At 40.0% G+C, this 21,341-nt stretch overlaps 4 gene segments (V, D, J or C); 1 reads left to right on the top strand and 3 right to left on the bottom strand.

Moving 5' to 3' along the window:
• Positions 1 to 456: 456 nt before the first annotated feature.
• LOC131369820 (Ig kappa chain V region K29-213-like) lies at positions 457 to 974 on the bottom strand. The segment is given in 2 exon segments: positions 457 to 785; positions 884 to 974. Coding segments are annotated over 2 exon segments (420 nt in total).
• Positions 975 to 5,580: 4,606 nt separating this feature from the next.
• LOC131369805 (immunoglobulin kappa variable 1-39-like) lies at positions 5,581 to 6,059 on the bottom strand. The segment is given in 2 exon segments: positions 5,581 to 5,897; positions 5,996 to 6,059. Coding segments are annotated over 2 exon segments (366 nt in total).
• Positions 6,060 to 18,612: 12,553 nt separating this feature from the next.
• Positions 18,613 to 19,094, bottom strand: LOC131369914 (immunoglobulin kappa variable 1-39-like). The segment is given in 2 exon segments: positions 18,613 to 18,932; positions 19,031 to 19,094. Coding segments are annotated over 2 exon segments (369 nt in total).
• A 238-nt stretch (positions 19,095 to 19,332) lies between these two features.
• On the top strand, positions 19,333 to 20,447 carry LOC131369913 (immunoglobulin kappa constant-like). The segment is given in 2 exon segments: positions 19,333 to 19,345; positions 20,128 to 20,447. Coding segments are annotated over 2 exon segments (333 nt in total).
• The last annotated feature ends 894 nt before the right edge of the window (positions 20,448 to 21,341 follow it).

Below are 21,341 nucleotides of genomic sequence, written 5' to 3'. Positions count from 1 at the left end.
AGTTAGTGTGGTGTGTTTTCTCTGGTCCACAGTGTGTGTGTGTGTGTCTGTGTATTAGTGTGTTAGTGTGGTGTGTTTTCTCGGGTCCACAGTGTGTGTTTGTGTGTGTGTGTATTAGTGAGTTAGTGTGGTGTGTCTTCTCTGGTCCACAGTGTGTGTGTGTGTGTGTATTAGTGAGTTAGTGTGGTGTGTCTTCTCTGGTCCACAGTGTGTGTGTGTGTGTGTGTGTGTGTATTAGTGAGTTAGTGTGGTGTGTCTTCTCTGGTCCACAGTGTGTGTGTGTGTGTGTGTGTTTGTGTGTGTGTGTATTAGTGAGTTAGTGTGGTGTGTTTTCTCTGGTCCACAGTGTGTGTCATTGTGCTGTATCACATCCTCCCCCTCAGCACCTGCAGTCTCTCCCAGCTGCAGCAGTGCTTCTCTGTGTGCTCTCACTGACCGAGGTTTTTGTACCACGCTCTAACACTGTGTGAACACCCAGCTACTACTGATCTCATGTAGACTCTGACAGTAGTAATCTCCTGTATCTTCAGTCTGGACTCCACTGATGGTCAGAGTGAAGTCAGTATTAGATCCACTGCCTTTGAAACGAGCTGGAGTCCCTGACTGTAAGCTAGTAGCTCTGTAGATCAGGAGTTTAGGAGCTTCTCCAGGTTTCTGCAGGTACCAGGCGAGACGGTTACCACTATACACACTGCTACTGGTTCTACAGTTGATGGTGACGGTGTTTCCTGGAGCAACAGTTTGCACTGAAGGAGTCTGAGTCACAGTCACCTGACCTCTGGATCCTGAAGAGAAACATAGATTGTGTTTCTGTGCTCTAAAGTGGTGTAGAATTAGTATGAAATGAAGTGTGTGAGGCTGTGAGTTGATGTTAAACTCTCACCTTGAGTCCAGAGGGCCAGTGTGCAGATGAAGACGCTGATCAAAGTCATGGTTGCTGTGGGTGAAGTTGCTGAGCAGCAGCTCTCAGTCATGAAGTGTTAAAGTCACAGGGCTATAAACACTCACAGAGCACTGAAGCATGGACCACCAATTGCTATTCTGGGAAAAATGAAACTATTCAGTCCTGTTCATGCAAATCTCACTTACACCTCACTGCTCTCTCTCTCTCTCTCTCTCTCTCTCTCTCTCTCTCTCTCTCTCTCTTTCTCTCTCTCTCTCTCTCTGTGTCTTTTTCTCTCTCTGGACCCTGCATTTAAACAGCTCTGGATATAATATAAATTGTCTTCTGAAGTTTGACTCTTTTCATACACCATATCATGAACCTTATTCTAACTTAATTATTACACAGACACAGTCATGAAATCAAGCATCATTCATCACATTCTTTTAAATCTGGAACACTCTCCACGTCTTCAACACTACTACAGAAAAACTGTGTGAAACTTTATAAGAAGTCGATTTACACTTAATTCACTAAATTTGATTTGAGATAGAGGAGCATCAGTACTAGGAGGACAATCCCACAGATACAGAGTATTCTTAACTTTGTGAGACCAGAATAGTCCAAACAATTCCTGGATCCTGCTGGAATCATGAATCCTGCCTTACATGGAATTTCCAGCTGTTTAGGAGCTGCCTGATTTCAGTATTGAATGTATTTATGGTGTCACACTGCACCCTGGTGGTGAAGGACTCGTGTAAATGTAGACACTTTTCTAACATAAGCTACTGTGGGAAAATATTCAGAGGACAAAAAAGCTGTAGTTCTTCAAATGGAACAAAACCTCTGTGAATGAAACCCACCTTCACTGTCACAACACTGATTTATATACAACTCCCATGATCCTCAGCCTGCAACTTCATCACATGACCTCCAGTCAAGCTGTTCACAGTCACCAGATTACTAATGACACTCAGCTGTTTGTACTCACACTACTCCCTTTAAATAATCATAGGATGTACCACAAAGCAGGATTTCAGAGTTAAACTCATAACCCAAAGTTACACTCTCACAGATTTTAAGCTGGGTAGATCGCCATGGCAACATACTGTACACAGCTAACCTGCTCTGGGGCAGGATCAATTCAAGATGACCACAATGAGGGATTAGTAAAACATCACCGTTCTTCAGGGATCTCATGGAGATCAGGACTCGTATTGTGAAAGGATCCTTTAGGGTTTCATAATCCTGAAATTCTTAAGATATACAGTTTTATAGTTTTACATATATATATATATATATAGTTTTAGTGTTTATAGTCTATAGTTTATTCTCATAGATTGCTTACAAAATCACACAGGTATTCAGGGACAGGCATTAAAATGGTTTAGATCCTACCTGTCTGATCGATACCTTTTTGTAGATTTAAATGGTGAACTGTCCAGTGTAGTGCCAGTGAAATACGGGGTCCCACAAGGATCAGTTTTAGGACCTCTGCTTTTTTCAGTATACATGCTTCCATTGGGTAACATCATTAGAAGGCATGGGATTAGTTTCCATTGTTATGCTGATGATACCCAGTTATATATCTCATCAAAACCAGATGAATTATGTAAATTGTCTAGATTAACTGAGTGTGTTAAAGATAATAAAGATTGGATGACCGATAAGTTCCTATTATTAAATTCTGATAAGACAGAGATATTACTTATTGGTCCAAAAACCAATACACAGAAGCTCTCACAATTCAGCTTGCTTTTAGAAGGATGTACTGTTACTACTAGCTCAACAGTGAAAGACCTGGGTGTAATATTAGACAGCAACTTATCCTTTTAAAATCATATTTCCAATATCACAAAAACAGCCTTCTTCCATCTTAGAAATATTGCCAAGCTTAGGAACATTTTATCTGTATCTGATGCAGAAAAACTAGTTCATGCATTCCTGACCTCCAGACTGGACTACTGTAATGCATTACTAGGTGGTTGTCCTGCATCTTCAATACACAAGCTACAGTTAGTCCAGAATGCAGCCGCCAGAGTTCTTACCAGATCAAGAAAATATGATCATATAACCCCAATATTATCATCCCCGCACTGGCTACCTGTTAAACTTAGAACTGATTATAAACTAGCACTACTTACATTCAAGGCTCTAATTGGTTTCGCTCCCACGTATCTCTCCGGTCTTCTGACACGCTACAATCTACTACATTACTTAAGATCTGAAAATTCTAGATTTCTGGTAGTTCCCAGAATATCAAAGTCTACAAAAGGGTGTAGAGCGTTTTCGTATTTAGCTCCTAAACTTTGGAATAGTCTTCCTGACAGTGTTCGGGGCTCAGACACAGTCTCCCAGTTTAAACATGGACTAAAGACTTATCTCTTTATCCTGGCATACATTTAACACATCCCATAACCTTGTGCTCCAGTACATCTGATTAAATACACATTATCATCTAGTGCTGCTAATATTATGAACAGCAGCTACGCTAATTACTTTCCACTTGTTTCCCTTCTTCTACCCATCCCGAGGCATACAGAGATTGCTTTGAGACAATGCTCTTTGTTAAAAGCGCTATACAAATAAAATTGAATTGAATTGAATTTTTTTTTTTAAATTAAAGAATAGCTGGAAAAAAGGTGCTATAAATACGACACTTGAAGTGCTGGATCTATTGACAAATGACAGCGAGGCTAATGTTTTTCCATTTGAGTCCTCATCTGAATACTGATCAGGAATACCTTATATCATCTGAAAGGTACGGAAACACTCATTTGTTATGTATTATTCTTCAGTTTGGTGGAAAATTATCAATCTGTTTATTGCCGAAAGTGCCGTGTCGCTCTTGTGCCCCACTTCAAACTGAAAGCTCTTCCAGCTGTGGCATGATGCACATGAGTGTAACTGGTGTAGTTACTGGTGTTGTTTTTCTTTCTTATTTTATGTTCGTATTAATTTTTCTAATATTTGGGGTTTTGTAGCAATATATGACTTTATTTTTTCTTTGTGTTCATTGTTCTAGTTTCGTGTGTTGCACTAGTTCTAAATTTTCAGCTGTTTTCACTCAATCCTATTTTAGATTACTTGTAATAAATATGCTCTCATTGGAGTCAAACATTATCTCCTGTGTGTGGGTTTTATATGAATGGGGTGTGGAGGGGGGTGTGGGTGTAGGTGGGTTTTCCAAAACAAACCCCAAACAGTTATATTTGGATGAAAACACCTGTAGTAACATATGAGTCAAATAAATTAAGTTCTATAGTTCAGTAGCTGAGAAACCTCAGATTGGAGAGACCTCTTATACATTCCTCTTCAAAAGCCTCTCTATAACATCTCTGATACACAATAGATAAATCAATCTTAAACAGTTAATGGTGAGATGTTATACAATAGATTTCCTGAGTTTTTAGACTTTCACTGCATGAATCCAAGGAGATATTCTCTCTAAAGTACACTCTATACACTTAGAAAGAATGAATATTGAATAAAAATGTACTGCTAATTACATTGTACTGCTTGGTCTCAATCCTCAGGTGGGATTAGTCAAACTTTCTGCAGGTGAGATTGTTTAAACTCTGAACAGGAGCAGGAGGTGATTGGTCAAAGTTTCTGTAAGAGTGAGAGAGAGAATGGGATTGATCAAAGGTTTTGCAGGAGTTGGTGTGGTGGAGTTTCTCAAAATTTCTGCTTCAGTGGACAGAATTGGTCAGTTATTCTGCAGGAGCCAGTAAGAGAGGGTATGAAGGGTTAAACTTCATGTAGGAGTGGGTGAGATTGGAGATACTTTGAGCAGAAGTTTGGGACTGGTCAGGAGCAGGCAGGACTGGTCAGAGTTTCTGTGTGCTTGTTGTAGTGCTCAGGTTGTTGACTGTGCTGCTGATGTTGCAGTGTTTTTGTGAAATCTCTACAGAAAAACATTTTTTCCATTTCACATTCAATCAAATCAAGAAACTGCAAATCACTGGTGTTAATAATTAATGTAGAAATTCAACCCAGTGCCTTACAGAGTTTCTAATTAATGTCATCTAGTTACAAATAAAGAATCATTGAGATGTTTCACACAAACTGCTGTATAACTCAGGGTCATCTGTCCAGAACTGAAATAAATTAATATATTTTAAAATGTTCATTTTTTCTACTGATTTCAAATAATTCTCTGATTTATACTCATTAAAGAATGTTAAAGGGAGTTTATTATTATCTAATGGTTTGTTAAGAAGTAAGATATGTTCAGTTAAAGTGTGTTTTCTCTGGTCCACAGTGTGTGTGTGTGTGTGTGTGTATGTGTGTGTGTGTGTGTGTGTATGTGTGTGTGTGTGTGTGTGTGTGTGTGTATTAGTGAGTTAGTGTGGTGTGTTTTCTCTGGTCCACAGTGTGTGTGTGTGTGTGTGTGTGTGTGTGTGTGTATTAGTGTGTTAGTGTGGTGTGTTTTCTCTGGTCCACAGTGTGTGTGTGTGTGTGTGTGTTTGTGTGTGTGTGTATTAGTGTGTTAGTGTGGTGTGTTTTCTCTGGTCCACAGTGTGTGTGTGTGTGTGTGTGTGTATTAGTGTGTTAGTGTGGTGTGTTTTCTCTGGTCCACAGTGTGTGTCATTGTGCTGTATCACATCCTCCCCCTCAGCACCTGCAGTCTCTCCCAGCTGCAGCAGTGCTTCTCTGTGTACTCTCACTGACCGAGGTTTTTGTACCACGCTCTATCACTGTGTGAACACTCCACCACTATGGTAACTCTGACAGTAGTAATCTCCTGTATCTTCAGTCTGGACTCCACTGATGGTCAGAGTGAAGTCAGTATTAGATCCACTGCCTTTGAAACGAGCTGGAGTCCCTGACTGTAAGCTAGTAGCACCATAGATCAGGAGTTTAGGAGCTTCTCCAGGTTTCTGCAGGTACCAGTGTAGTTCATCACCACCAACCACTCTGCTGCTGGTTCTACAGTTGATGGTGACGGTGTTTCCTGGAGCAACAGTTTGCACTGAAGGAGTCTGAGTCACAGTCACCTGACCTCTGGATCCTGAAGAGAAACATAGATTGTGTTTCTGTGCTCTAAAGTGGTGTAGAATTAGTATGAAATGAAGTGTGTGAGGCTGTGAGTTGATGTTAAACTCTCACCTTGAGTCCAGAGGGCCAGTGTGCAGATGAAGACGCTGATCAAAGTCATGGTTGCTGTGGGTGAAGTTGCTGAGCAGCAGCTCTCAGTCATGAAGTGTTAAAGTCACAGGGCTATAAACACTCACAGAGCACTGAAGCATGGACCACCAATTGCTATTCTGGGAAAAATGAAACTATTCAGTCCTGTTCATGCAAATCTCACTTACACCTCACTGCTCTCTCTCTCTCTCTCTCTCTCTCTCTCTCTCTTTCTCTCTCTCTCTCTTTCTCTCTCTCTCTCTCTCTCTCTCTGTAGTCTGCAATTAAACAGCTCTGGATTTAATAAGAAATTGTCTTTTGACGTTTGACTCTTTTCATAAAGAATATGAACCGTATTTTAACTACTATTACACAGACACAGTTATAAACTTATCATTCATCACATTCTTTTAAATCTGGAACACTGGCCATGTCTTCAACACGACTACAGAAAAACTGTGTGAAACTTAATAAGTTGATTTTGTTGGTTTAGTTAATTTACTTGAGTCTGAAATAGAAGAGTACTAGGAGGACAATCCCACAGATACAGAGTATTCCTAACTTTGTGAGTTTGTACCAGAACAGTCAAAACAATTCCTGGATCCTGCTGGAATCATGAATCCTGTTTTTTTTATGGAATTTCCAGCTGTTTAGGAGCTGCCTCATTTCAGCATTGAATGTACACTACCAGTCTAAAGTTTGGACACACCTTCTAATCCCATGGTCTTTCCTGATGTTTATTTCTTTCTACATTGTAAAACAATGCTGAAGGCGGCCGAAATCCACAAGAATCTCTTTTGAACAGTTGATATTGAGATATGTCTGCTACTGATGCTCTGTAAAGCCTTCATAACGCCTCTAATCTGAGGTGCTGTTAATTAAAAGGTGTGTCCAAACTTTGACTGGTAGTGTATTTACAGATGTGGCATGCCGTGATTCCGCCCACAGTGTGCCGCGAGCTTCTGCAAGTCGGCGCTGTAGTATTTAAATGCATGTGTTGTACTTCACAGGATTTCCACCAGGTGACACATGGTACAACTCTGGCCAGAGCACATTATACAGTATAATCACTCAAAGTTTGCTATGTAGTCTTCATACTATTGTTAAATACGATTTTAATTTATCACGTTACATTAAAAAGTGTTCAATAAATTTGTTAACTGCACATGTAATGTAGTGATTGTGAGAAAACATCCACAATAAATTCTGAAAGAAATAGACACAGTTTTTATATATATATATATATATATACACACTATATTGCCAAAAGTATTCACTCACCTGCCTTGACTCGCATATGAACTTAAGTGACATCCCATTCCTAATCCATAGGGTTCAATATGACGTCGGTCCACCCTTTGCAGCTATAACAGCTTCAACTCTTCTGGGAAGGCTGTCCACAAGGTTTAGGAGTGTGTTTATGGGAATTTTTGACCATTCTTCCAGAAGCGCATTTGTGAGGTCACACACTGATGTTGGACGAGAAGGCCTGGCTCTCAGTCTCCGCTCTAATTCATCCCAAAGGGGTTCTATCGGGTTGAGGTCAGGACTCTGTGCAGGCCAGTCAAGTTCATCCACACCAGACTCTGTCATCCATGTCTTTATGGACCTTGCTTTGGTCACTGGTGCACAGTCATGTTGGAAGAGGAAGGGGCCAGCTCCAAACTGTTCCCACAAAGTTGGGAGCATGGAATTGTCCAAAATGTCTTGGTATGCTGAAGCATTCAGAGTTCCTTTCACTGGAACTAAGGGGCCAAGCCCAGCTCCTGAAAAACAACCCCACACCATAATCCCCCCTCCACCAAACTTTACACTTGGCACAATGCAGTCAGACAAGTACCGTTCTCCTGGCAACCGCCAAACCCAGACTCGTCCATCAGATTGCCAGATGGAGAAGCGCGATTCGTCACTCCAGAGAACGCGTCTCCACTGCTCTAGAGTCCAGTGGCGGCGTGCTTTACACCACTGCATCCGATGCTTTGCATTGCACTTGGTGATGTATGGCTTGGATGCAGCTGCTCGGCCATGGAAACCCATTCCATGAAGCTCTCTGCACACTGTTCTTGAGCTAATCTGAAGGCCACATGAAGTTTGGAGGTCTGTAGCGATTGACTCTGCAGAAAGTTGGTGACCTCTTCACACTATGCGCCTCAGCATCCGCTGACCCCGCTCCGTCAGTTTACGTGGCCTACCACTTCGTGGCTGAGTTGCTGTCGTTCCCAAACACTTCCACGTTCTTATAATACAGCTGACAGTTGACTGTGGAATATTTAGGAGTGAGGAAATTTCACGACTGGATTTGTTGCACAGGTGGCATCCTATCACAGTTCCACGCTGGAATTCACTGAGCTCCTGAGAGCGACCCATTCTTTCACAAATGTTTGTAAAAACAGTCTGCATGCCTAGGTGCTTGATTTTATACACCTGTGGCCATGGAAGTGATTGGAACACCTGATTCTGATTATTTGGATGGGTGAGCGAATACTTTTGGCAATATAGTGTATATATATTAATACTTTAATACATATATAATAATATTTTATATATAATAATATTTACATTTTAAATGAATATGTATAAATTTAGTGTAAAGCTGCGAAGTATTTTTATGTGCTTTGTAAATGCTTAATTGCGCTGGTGTTGTCCTGCCATCTGCGCATAACTTTTTTTGTTCAACTTTAAAGATGCCTGTGCAAAGATAAAAATTAAAATGGAAAACCTCTTGAGATTAAAGTCATTATAATGCAAAATTTTGTGACAAAGTAGTAATATTTCGCGAATAAAGTTTACACTATGAGAATAAAGTAAAAATCACAATATTCGTAGCAATACGGGATTAAATTCGTAATATTTTGAGAATAATGTCATTATTTACATTAACGTGTTTAGAGTGATGAATAATATATTAGGCCTATTTGTGAATAGTGAAATTAATGTATTAATAAAACTACTTAATGCATTAAGCTACGTTGAGAATACGCATAAAAGTGAAACTTTACTCATTGCATGTGCATCTACCTGTTTTAATAATAAGGTAGGTATAACTTATCTGCTTTGAACATCTGCTTGTTCACATTACTCCAAACACGTTGATGTATATGGCTTTATAAATAAAACAGTACAACTTAATCCCTATATTGCATGAGTTTAATACTGTTATTTTAACTTTTTTAAAAATGACCGTATTTGCATCTCTGAAAGCTATTTAGCTTTTTTCCTCAGACAGCTATTTAGCGCCTATTAACGCCAAATTCAAATAGCATTAGATACTATTCACACTAAGTGCAAATGGCTTTGATACGTTTTTTTTACACTACAAGTGTAATTACAAGTGCAAATAGTGATAGATTTGCGCTAAGTGAAAATAGCACATTTTATTAGGTATGGACGCTGTTTTTACTAAGTGCATATAGTTGTAGATGCTACTTACACCAAGTAAAATGGACGCGATTTTCACTAAGTGCAAATAGTTGCAATATAGTTGCACAAATAGATGCTACTTACTCAAAATAGTTGAATGAACCTGAGAAGATCCCGTTTCCAGTTTATTTCTTAAAAGTATTACATTTTCAATAAGTGTTAAATAGTAATTACATGCTGTGTTACCCTGCCTGTGAAAACCCAGAAATCAAATTCTGAGATAAGGAGCATCAAAGTTTGAATTTAACCATTAATTTCAGTATGATTATGATCTTTTACATGATCTTGTTAATATTCAATATTAAGGATATCAAGATTATATTTTCACTGAATGTTCTTTACATTATGTAGGATGAGTTTATGCAGAAAACAGTAAATCACAAAAGTCACATATATATTGGCAGACACTATTTGCACGTCAGTATTTTTGTAGATTAACAGGATATAATGAACAGAGTATAAAAGATTATATTTATAAAAATAATAAAGTGGATGCTGCATTATTATGACAATGAAATCCCTCCTCACATAGACCCTGAACCCTACCCAATAAATACTTAAACATGAATTAGGCACTTTATTTTACATTACTACACTACGTAGTTGTCCTAAACATTTTTATCTTTAAAAGTTATACATCTGAATGGGCTTTGAAAAAAACAAGCATCAGGCGGTTGTCCTAACCATTTCACAGTCTTTTCAACTGGTAAATCGGTTTTGTTTTGTAAATGCAGTTAATACCAAAACATTCACACTATCTTTTGGGGGGAGATCCTAAGCTATAAAATGCTGCATCAAACTAGCCAATGTACAGTGTATGCATTTGCAGTTCATGTAAAAGTGTCACTTATTTGGTTGCTGCACATCGACCCGTGGTACTAAACTGTTAGAAAATTTAATCTCACAACAGACATGGAGGCAAAGACATTCTATAAGAAAGTCGCCATTTGCGCTAGCAAAAAACAAAGGGTAGGAAAGTATTTTTATTTACACCATTTCTTGTTCAGTTTGTGTTGCACTTCTGTGTTAACCATCAAAATGTCTCTACAGAAATCAGGAAAGGAGAACAAACCATGGCTTGTAAAAAAGAAATCGGTATGTAATTGTTTTTATTGTAACACTGATAAGCACTCATGTACATGTCCATGTTGTAATAAATGTATTAAAATTACTCTTAACGTTGGTTTCTTCAGGCTGCACTGATTAAAAACCAGTGTCCCGCCATAGTGAAAGTTTTGAAGCACGAGTTAATGGCATTCCCACGAAAGCTTCTGAATTTGGAGGCAAGAGTAGGCTGGTTGGAAGAGTGTTTGAAAGAAAAGGCACCCCCGTCTCGTCCGCCGACAACAGATCAGTCCACCTCCACAGACGGTCCGGTTGATGCTGGCGACAGTCCTGTATTGATGTCGACTCTTTTGGAGACTCCGAGTCTAGAGTCTCCTGAAAATGGACCATTTCATGACTTTGGTGTGGACATTAGCGACATAATGTCGCATGAGCGATCCATATGCAGTGTCAGACAAAAACTTGTGGATGGAGGTATGGGAAAACTCAACATTGTCCCATGATCCGAGACACAAATAAAGAGCTTCGACTTCAACAAGCTCAAAAATGGATCGAGGGGAAGGAGCTGTTTGACGACGTAATTTTCACTGATGAAACAATGGTGGCTTTGGATCGCTTTGCCACTATGTCGTTTTGTAAAAGAGGAAGACGTGTGTTCAAACCAAAACCAAAGCATCCTTTGAAAGTTCATGTTTGGGGGCAATATCCAGACTTGGACCAGGACCGATTGCAATATTTGAAGGGATAATGGACCGGTCTTTCTTCGAGGAAGCTATCATAAAAGAAACCGCCGCCCCATACATCAGGGAAAACTTCGGAGTCCACCACCGTTTTTTCCAGGACAATGACCCGAAGCACACTGCTGCAAGAAAAGTCATTGCAGCAGAGGGCATTGACTGGGTCAAGACTCCAGCCGAATCCCCTGATATGAATCCCATTGAGATGGTGTGGCATGCTATGAAAGACTATATTAGAAAAACAGCAAAACCAACTAGGAAGACTGATTTAATTGCTGCCATCGGAAAGTTCTGGTTTGAAGAACTAAAAGATACTACAGTCAGGAACTGCTGGACTGTTCCCTGCCAGGCCTGAGGAGGGCGCTGGCAGGTGAACCCGCCAAGCCTGCTTTTTTGTGTGTCTTTCGAGTAATGCCTGACCTATTGTTCTCTCTCCTGATTGTGTCACCTGTAACCAGTTTACCCTAATGTCTATCCCTATAAATAGGGATCCTTCTGTGCATGTCCTTGTCCATGATTGACAATCTAACTCATGAGAGTAGACCCTCCCCAACCCTAAAAGTCAGTGTGGGAGAAGCATTGTGGGGGAAGATATCTCAGATCGTCTGAACACGGCTCGAACCGGGTTTTACATGGAAATTACATTTAGCACCTCTTTGGGGAAGAAAGGCGAAGAGATCGCCTCAGAAACATCCTGCTGTCTATGTATATTAATGTATATTTAAGCTGTGAAACAATTAACGAACAATATTAAATCAGATAGTATATCAAAACTACTGTAGTAGGCGGAGGCTCCTGTAAAGCTTTTTTATATGCCATTTAATGTCAAAGAAATGCGCTACATAAACTCGGATGAATGTGGGAAGTAAGATTCCAACACCGAAAAATGCAAACAAAAATAAGAAAATTAAGTGTAAATTGGAGTTCATGGTGTTAAACTAAAATGTAGGCAATCACACAATATAAACAGTACAGTATAACGGATATACTGTATGTATAACGGCGGACGATAACGTAAGTTATGTTCAATGCAGGTTTCAAGCAGGAAAAAAAGAGTAAACTTCAAAAATGTGGCTCTCAAGCATTTTATCATCTCTGTCGCTTGCTGGAAATAAGCGCTGGAGAGAGGTTAACTCATCCGCTGGCAAAGCACATTATAGGAGAGGTATTAAATTAAGTTACAAAAGGTTAGGTTTATATATAACAATATATTGTATAAATAAATGTTTCATCAATTCAGCCCATTTGGATATGAAAATTAAAAAAGAGAGAATTTTTGCGAATCCCTTTGGATAAAAAAACATCTGCTTAATGCCTCAATATACAAAACCCCCAGATGGCGTTGGGTGCGGTCGACTTCACACACTGAAACGTGCACTATACAAACTGCAACTGTTTAGCCTTTAAATCACATTACTACAATCCTTCAGACTGTAGCCTAGTTTTAAGGGGTGAAAAAATGAACAAATATTACAATATAACTATATTATATTAGGCAGAGGCTAAAAAAACAGGATATCTGGATCTAGACTACATTCCAATTTTTTTATTTAACATGTTCACTGTAGATATATTTCATATTTAGATGTGTTTTAGACAAAAATATGAACATGACAAGATAATTGCAGGTAAGAATCAAACGATCCTTATCGAGCCTATTGAGTCTTTATTAAGAATAAAGTATTTACTGGGTAGGGTTAGGGGTCGGTAAGGGAAAGCTTTTATTGTCCCAATACTGTAGCATCCATGTAATAATTTTACTAAATGTTATTTTATTAAAATTTATACTCTAGGTGGACTTACATAAATGTGAATAGGTGTGGATAGGTCTTTGCTTACAGACATTAAACAGGTTTCCCTGACAGAAGTTTTGCATTTCTTAAAAATCAGCTAATAAAAGATGTCAAATCAAAAACTTGCACTGACCCTTAAGCAACAAAAGTCAGCGGACGCACATCTGCTTGTTCGGTCCAGCGAGCTTCAGAGTGCACGAGTTTACAGGACTGTACATAGCAGCGGGCTGCGGGAGGGAGATACCGCAGTGATTATTAAACAGAGACCATGTTCAGATAGATAGATATATTTCATATTTAGAAGTGTTTTAGAGAATATATAAACGTGACATAAGATAATATATAAGTGCTACAGTAACGATCAAACGTTCAATGATAGAGCCATTTGACCAGTCCATAAACAAATTTTTACATATTGCTATAATATTATAACAATAGCTTAAAATAGCTTTTAGGCACAATATGTTTTAACTATTACACTCAAAACAAGTGCATAAGTAGAAGAAGGGCGCATTTGTAGAATATTAAGATATTTTTTAAACGTATCCTGATGGATGCTCGCGCTCCAGGTTCAGCTGCCTGCAGGGCAACGCGTTCTTCCCACTTCCATCACACGCAATAAAACCTCACACCATGAAGTTATGACATTAAAAACTCACTGCTGAAAATGTTAAATATGAATTCCACACGTTTACTTTCTTTGTTGCTTGTTTTAATCTGCTTCTGAGAGAAATGCCGTGGCCAAGCACATCATTTAATGTGTTTGACTTCATGCAGCGCTTCTCAGACCATCAGACATCAGAGTAGCCTACTGCAAGAACAGACTGCTCCGTATGCTTTTAAATAGCTTTTGTGGTACTTTGATATCATACACCAATTGCACCACGTTATGTTGATCAATTTCAATGTACACGAAACACGACTGCCACCTACTGGTCTCGTCTTTCCTCGGAGTCGTCACGGGATTCCTGTCCCTCTGACGAGCATTCTTAAACCACATCTGTATGATGTCACACTGCACCCTGGTGGTGAAGGACTCATGAAATGGACTCATGAAATTTGTCACATATACATTACAGCACACTGAAAGTCTGTCTTTCCCATCCTTGGAGGTTGGGGCCAGAGCGCAGGGTCAGACTTGATACGGCGCCCCTGGAGCAGAGAGGGTTAAGGGCCTTGCTCAAGGGCCCACCAGCAGCAACGGGGTGGTGCTGGGGCTTGAACCCCTGATCTTCCGGTCAACAACCCAGAGCCTTAACCACTTGAGCCGCCACTGCCCCAATGTAAACGTAGACACTTTTCTAACATAAGCGACTGTGAAAAAAATACTGAGGACAAAAAAACATCAGTTCTTTAAATGGCACAAAACCATTTAATGATTTAATGACCATGATTTGCTGCATCCTGTCACCGTGGACCAATCAGAGGGCAGGGCTGTGAGACAGGCATTTACTGACCAATTCTTCTGTTACCTGTTTAAAACGAGCTCCCCTGGTACTGGGGGGAGGAGCCAGTATAGAAATCAGTGTAGAAATCATGAATCCTTCCTTAAGCAAATAAATTCTGAACGTATTTAAATGTCTTTTCCAGCTTTATCATATTTTTATATTATCAAGTGTGATGTGAAATTAAATAAAATGCCCTCACTCATTTACACAGTCAGTTCTTTTTTGCCCCACACCCTGCAGCAGTGACAGTATTGCTTTTTGTGGTTATTGTATACCTCATATTCTTGTTCTTCTGCAGTAAAATATAAAGCTTTAACACGATCCATCTCCAGCTTTTCCAACAAGCATCTGAAGCAGTGTGAGATCTGATCTTTTTACAGTGAATGTGAACAGGACTTGATGAGGAAAGTCTGGATCACCTTAACGAGATGTAAACCCACATCATGATACCAGTTAACCCAGTTTATGAGAGTTTGGTGAAGTGAAGTCAGCTCTCATACTGAGACCCCGAGTTTTCTGAGCTTGCTTGGGCAGAATTGGTTTGAATTGGAGAAATGGAGCAGATGGGATTGGACAAATGTTCTTCAAGAGACGGTGGGATTGATCAAAGTTTTTTGCAGGAGTTGGTGTGGTGGAGTTTCTCAGAGTTTCTGCTTCAGTGGACAGGATTGGTCAGTTATTCTGCAGGAGTCAGTAAGAGAGGGTATGAAGGGTTAAACTTCATGTAGGAGTGGGTGAGATTGGAGATACTTTGAGCAGAAGTTTGGGACTGGTCAGGAGCAGGCAGGACTGGTCAGAGTTTCTGTGTGCTTGTTGTTGTGCTCAGGTTGTTGACTGTGCTGCTGATGTTGCAGTGTTTTTGTGAAATCTCTACAGAAAAACATTTTTTCCATTTCACATTCAATCAAATCAAGAAACTGCAAATCACTGGTGTTAATAATTAATGTAGAAATTCAACCCAGTGCCTTACAGAGTTTCTAATTAATGTCATCTAGTTACAAATAAAGAATCATTTTTTCACACAAACTGCTGTATAACTCAGGGTCATCTGTATAGATTTTAGATGAATTAATATATTTTAAAAACCCTGTTCATTTTGTCATTATTTTATGTAATTCTCTGGTTTAAACTTGTTAAAGAATGTTTAAGGAACTTCATCTTTATCTATTGGTTCACTGAAAAAAATGATTCATTGAATTTACTCAATTTTTTTAAGTTAAGTGGTTGCAATCAATTTATTTTAGCTACTTGTGAATAAATAAATTTAGTTTAATAAAGTCAGTGAACTAAATGTATTTATTTAAATGTAGCTAAAATAAATTGATTGCAACCACTTAACTTAAAAAAATTGTGTAAATTCAATGAATCATTTTTTTCAGTGTTTGTTAATAATTAAGACATGTTCAGTTAATTGTGAGTCTCAGCTCTATAATGTTGATGTCACAGGCACGCCGGACCCGACACCTCGCCAGCGCACTCATTCTCCCGAGTATTGATTTAGATCACCTGCACCACATTAGTTAATCACCTCCACTCCCCTATTTAAGAACACTTCCTTCAGTTCATCCCCGTTTGGTCTCGTTTTTGGCACCGACTCTCGGCTACGGTGCCTTATGTTAGCTTTAGCCTCCGAGCTACTTTGCCTATACCTATTCACCTCCACTGCTATCATTCCCTTCTCCGCATATCAGTCAGATTGCTGCTCTCCCAGACTCCACTTACCTCCGTACGTCTTCATCTCCCCTCAGCTCTGATTTCCAGTTCTCCATTCTTACAGCTGAGTATCCTCCACACTCCTATCTCTACCCGTATTCTACCTCAATAAACACACCCCTTCTGGGGTTTGATCCTCCACTGTCTGTTCGTCTCTGGTGTTTATATGACAGTGGATTTATTTAATAAATATTAAAGTTGTGTGTATTAGTGTGTTAGTGTGGTGTGTTTTCTCTGGTCCACAGTGTGTGTGTGTGTGTGTGTGTGTGTGTGTGTGTGTGTATGTATTAGTGTGTTAGTGTGGTGTGTTTTCTCTGGTCCACAGTGTGTGTGTGTGTGTGTGTGTGTGTGTGTGTGTATGTATTAGTGTGTTAGTGTGGTGTGTTTTCTCTGGTCCACAGTGTGTGTATGTGTGTGTGTGTATTAGTGAGTTAGTGTGGTGTGTTTTCTCTGGTCCACAGTGTGTGTGTGTGTGTGTGTGTGTGTGTGTGTGTATTAGTGAGTTAGTGTGGTGTGTTTTCTCTGGTCCACAGTGTGTGTGTGTGTGTATGTGTGTGTGTGTATTAGTGAGTTAGTGTGGTGTGTTTTCTCTGGTCCACAGTGTGTGTGTGTGTGTGTGTGTGTGTGTGTGTATTAGTGAGTTAGTGTGGTGTGTTTTCTCTGGTCCACAGTGTGTGTGTGTGTGTGTGTGTGTATTAGTGTGTTAGTGTGGTGTGTTTTCTCTGGTCCACAGTGTGTGTGTGTGTGTGTGTGTGTATTAGTGTGTTAGTGTGGTGTGTTTTCTCTGGTCCACAGTGTGTGTGTGTGTGTGTGTGTATTAGTGAGTTAGTGTGGTGTGTTTTCTCTGGTCCACAGTGTGTGTGTGTGTATGTGTGTGTGTGTATTAGTGAGTTAGTGTGGTGTGTTTTCTCTGGTCCACAGTGTGTGTGTGTGTGTGTGTGTGTATTAGTGTGTTAGTGTGGTGTGTTTTCTCTGGTCCACAGTGTGTGTGTGTATGTGTGTGTGTGTATTAGTGAGTTAGTGTGGTGTGTTTTCTCTGGTCCACAGTGTGTGTGTGTGTGTGTGTGTGTGTGTGTATTAGTGAGTTAGTGTGGTGTGTTTTCTCTGGTCCACAGTGTGTGTGTGTGTGTGTGTGTGTATTAGTGTGTTAGTGTGGTGTGTTTTCTCTGGTCCACAGTGTGTGTGTGTGTGTGTGTGTGTGTATTAGTGTGTTAGTGTGGTGTGTTTTCTCTGGTCCACAGTGTGTGTGTGTGTGTGTGTGTATTAGTGAGTTAGTGTGGTGTGTTTTCTCTGGTCCACAGTGTGTGTGTGTGTGTGTGTGTGTGTATGTGTGTGTGTGTATTAGTGAGTTAGTGTGGTGTGTTTTCTCTGGTCCACAGTGTGTGTGTGTGTGTGTGTGTATGTGTGTGTGTGTATTAGTGAGTTAGTGTGGTGTGTTTTCTCTGGTCCACAGTGTGTGTGTGTGTGTGTGTGTGTGTGTATTAGTGAGTTAGTGTGGTGTGTTTTCTCTGGTCCACAGTGTGTGTGTGTGTGTGTATTAGTGAGTTAGTGTGGTGTGTTTTCTCTGGTCCACAGTGTGTGTGTGTGTGTGTGTGTGTGTGTATTAGTGAGTTAGTGTGGTGTGTTTTCTCTGGTCCACAGTGTGTGTGTGTGTGTGTGTGTATTAGTGTGTTAGTGTGGTGTGTTTTCTCTGGTCCACAGTGTGTGTGTGTGTGTGTGTGTATTAGTGTGTTAGTGTGGTGTGTTTTCTCTGGTCCACAGTGTGTGTGTGTGTATTAGTGTGTTAGTGTGGTGTGTTTTCTCTGGTCCACAGTGTGTGTGTGTGTGTGTATTAGTGAGTTAGTGTGGTGTGTTTTCTCTGGTCCACAGTGTGTGTGTGTGTGTGTATTAGTGAGTTAGTGTGGTGTGTTTTCTCTGGTCCACAGTGTGTGTGTGTGTGTGTATTAGTGAGTTAGTGTGGTGTGTTTTCTCTGGTCCACAGTGTGTGTGTGTGTGTGTGTGTGTATTAGTGAGTTAGTGTGGTGTGTTTTCTCTGGTCCACAGTGTGTGTGTGTGTGTATTAGTGTGTTAGTGTGGTGTGTTTTCTCTGGTCCACAGTGTGTGTGTGTGTGTGTGTGTGTGTGTGTGTGTGTGTGTGTGTGTGTGTGTGTGTGTGTGTGTATTAGTGTGTTAGTGTGGTGTGTTTTCTCTGGTCCACAGTGTGTGTGTGTGTGTGTATGTGTGTGTGTGTGTGTGTGTGTGTGTGTATGTGTGTGTGTGTGTGTGTGTGTGTGTATTAGTGTGTTAGTGTGGTGTGTTTTCTCTGGTCCACAGTGTGTGTCATTGTGCTGTATCACATCCTCCCCCTCAGCACCTGCAGTCTCTCCCAGCTGCAGCAGTGCTTCTCTGTGTACTCTCACTGACCGAGGTTTTTGTACCACGCTCTAACACTGTGTGAACACTCCACCACTATGGTAACTCTGACAGTAGTAATCTCCTGTATCTTCAGTCTGGACTCCACTGATGGTCAGAGTGAAGTCAGTATCAGATCCACTGCCACTGAAACGATCTGGAATCCCTGACTCTAAGTTAGTAGCCAAGTAGATCAGGAGTTTAGGAGCTTCTCCAGGTTTCTGCAGGTACCAGTGTAGAGCACTACCAGCAGCCACACTGCTACTGGTTCTACAGTTGATGGTGACGGTGTTTCCTGGAGCAACAGTTTGCACTGAAGGAGTCTGAGTCACAGTCACCTGACCTCTGGATCCTGAAGAGAAACATAGATTGTGTTTCTGTGCTCTAAAGTGGTGTAGAATTAGTATGAAATGAAGTGTGTGAGGCTGTGAGTTGATGTTAAACTCTCACCTTGAGTCCAGAGGGCCAGTGTGCAGATGAAGACGCTGATCAAAGTCATGGTTTCTGTGGGTGAAGTTGCTGAGCAGCAGCTCTCAGTCATGAAGTGTTAAAGTCACAGGGCTATAAACACTCACAGAGCACTGAAGCATGGACCACCAATGCAAAGTGTGTGTGTTTGTGTGTGTGTGTGTGTGTGTTTGTGTGTGTGTTTGTGTGTGTGTGTGTGTTTGTGTGTGTGTGTGTGTGTGTGTGTGTGTGTGTGTGTGTGCACTGCAGTGTGATGGAGGTTTTTGTACGATGGTTTCATTAGAATGTATCACTGTGGTACACTTTTGGTGGAGGCTCCAAACTCATTGTGAACAGTAAGTGTGTTTTCTTCTTTTTAAAACTAAATCAGTTTAGTTCATTACTAATTCCATGAATAAATAAACTTAAACTAGATTATTTATGTTTAGAATGACATCATTGATTTTATTGTGTATTATTATGCTGTGTTGAGGAATACATTTCAGTATCAGAACAGATCCCATAGAAATGTTCTTGAACATTCAACAAATACACAATAATTGATGTTAAATATGTAATAATGACACACTTGCTATATATTCAACATGTAATAACTCTGCAGTTACTCTATAATAAACATTTAATAAATATAGTGACTTTGTGCTGATGTAAAATCCAGATGTTAGCTGCTGTGTGTGTTTGTGTTAAACAATGAATATTTCTGTAATCAGCTACATTTGTATTTGCTGCAGTTAAATATGCTGAAGGTTTGAAGTATAAAGTAATAAGACTTGTTATGAAAAATGATTTTTCCAGATAAATTACAGTGTGGAACATGTTTGTTTTGTCTCTGCACTGAAACTGAGGTCAAATAATAAAGTACTCAATGAAACTCAGTCATGAAGTCAGACTTTATTAGACTTCATTACTCTGTAAGATCAGTCAGTTCCACAAAGTTACAGAAATATTTCAGAATCCTTTCTAACTGTGTGTGTGTGTGTGTGTGTGTCTGTGTGTGTGTGTGTGTGTGTGTGTATCTGTGTGTGTGTGTATCTTTGTGTGTGTGTGTATCTGTGTGTGTGTGTGTTTCTCTTTTTCAGCGGGTTCTGTGGTGAATCCCTCCGTGTCTCTGCTCCCTCCGTCTCCTCTGCAGCTGTCTGAAGGATCGGCCTCGCTGCTCTGCCTGCTGTCTGGCTACTCTCCACAGGGGGCGCTGGTGAGCTGGACAGTGGACGGCTCCCAGGTGAACACTGGGGTTCTGACCAGTGCGGAAGAAGAGAAGAGTGGCCGTTATAGCCGCAGCAGCACCCTGACCCTCAGCAAAGACCTCTGGGAAAAGGGGGAGGAGTTCAGCTGTAAGGTCTCCCATAACAACGCCAATCATCCAGTCACGTTCAGAAAGAGTCAGTGTGAAGGCTAGTGGATCCAAGCTAGAGTTTAACATAGAGCTGCTTATCATCCATCCTAAATAGAGTTTCAATTCTACACAATGCTGACATTTCTGTCTTTACTCTCTTCACTGTCCTGTTGCTCTTCCTGTAGTTTTTGCTGAAATAAAGCTGAGTTTTGGACGTTGTCTGTTCTTTTATTCCAGTTAATAGTGATGATCAGTGTGATGAGAGAGTGGGATTAGCTGTAGATTCAGTGCTGTGTGTTGTGCTTCAGTGAGTTTGACTGAAGGAAGTTGAACATCTGGTGAAATTTCTGCTCTATTCTGGGAGAAATGAAACTCTTCAGTCCTGTTAATGTAAATCTCACTTCCTCCTCACTGCTCTCTCTTTAAGTGAGGATTAATATGTAGGCTATTATTCTAATTTTATCTCTATCATGTTCTTTAATTTATTTCCAATGATATCTAAAACATTAAAGGTTCTAACTGCAGTCTGCTACATTTTTATTTCCTGCATCACTGAATCTTCCATAATAACATTTCATTCACATTTACATTTCTGGCATTTGGCAGACGCTCTTTTCCAGAGTGATGTACAAAAGTTCTTTAAAATCTCTATCAATGAATATATTAACACTTCTTCAATAGTTACCTTTAGCCTATGAATTGTGCTGGTAGTTACAACAAAACAAAACAACATACAACAAAACATAAAACACACAGGGAAAATAAGAGTTTATGTGTTTCAGGAAGAGGTATGTCTTCAACCTTTGTTTGAAAATGTCCAGTGATTGTTTTTTTATCATGATAACGATATTTGTGCCCCGCGGTTAATTAATAAAAATCGTCGCGATATTAATGTGTAAACACAAAGCACAAAACAGACGGTCTAAAATCAAGCAAAGTGTTTGTTCGTTGTTATGG

This window comes from Hemibagrus wyckioides, linkage group LG19 (genome assembly GCF_019097595.1).
Source record: "Hemibagrus wyckioides isolate EC202008001 linkage group LG19, SWU_Hwy_1.0, whole genome shotgun sequence".
NCBI lineage: Eukaryota > Metazoa > Chordata > Actinopteri > Siluriformes > Bagridae > Hemibagrus > Hemibagrus wyckioides.
This window is presented reverse-complemented; position numbering and strand designations above follow the sequence as displayed.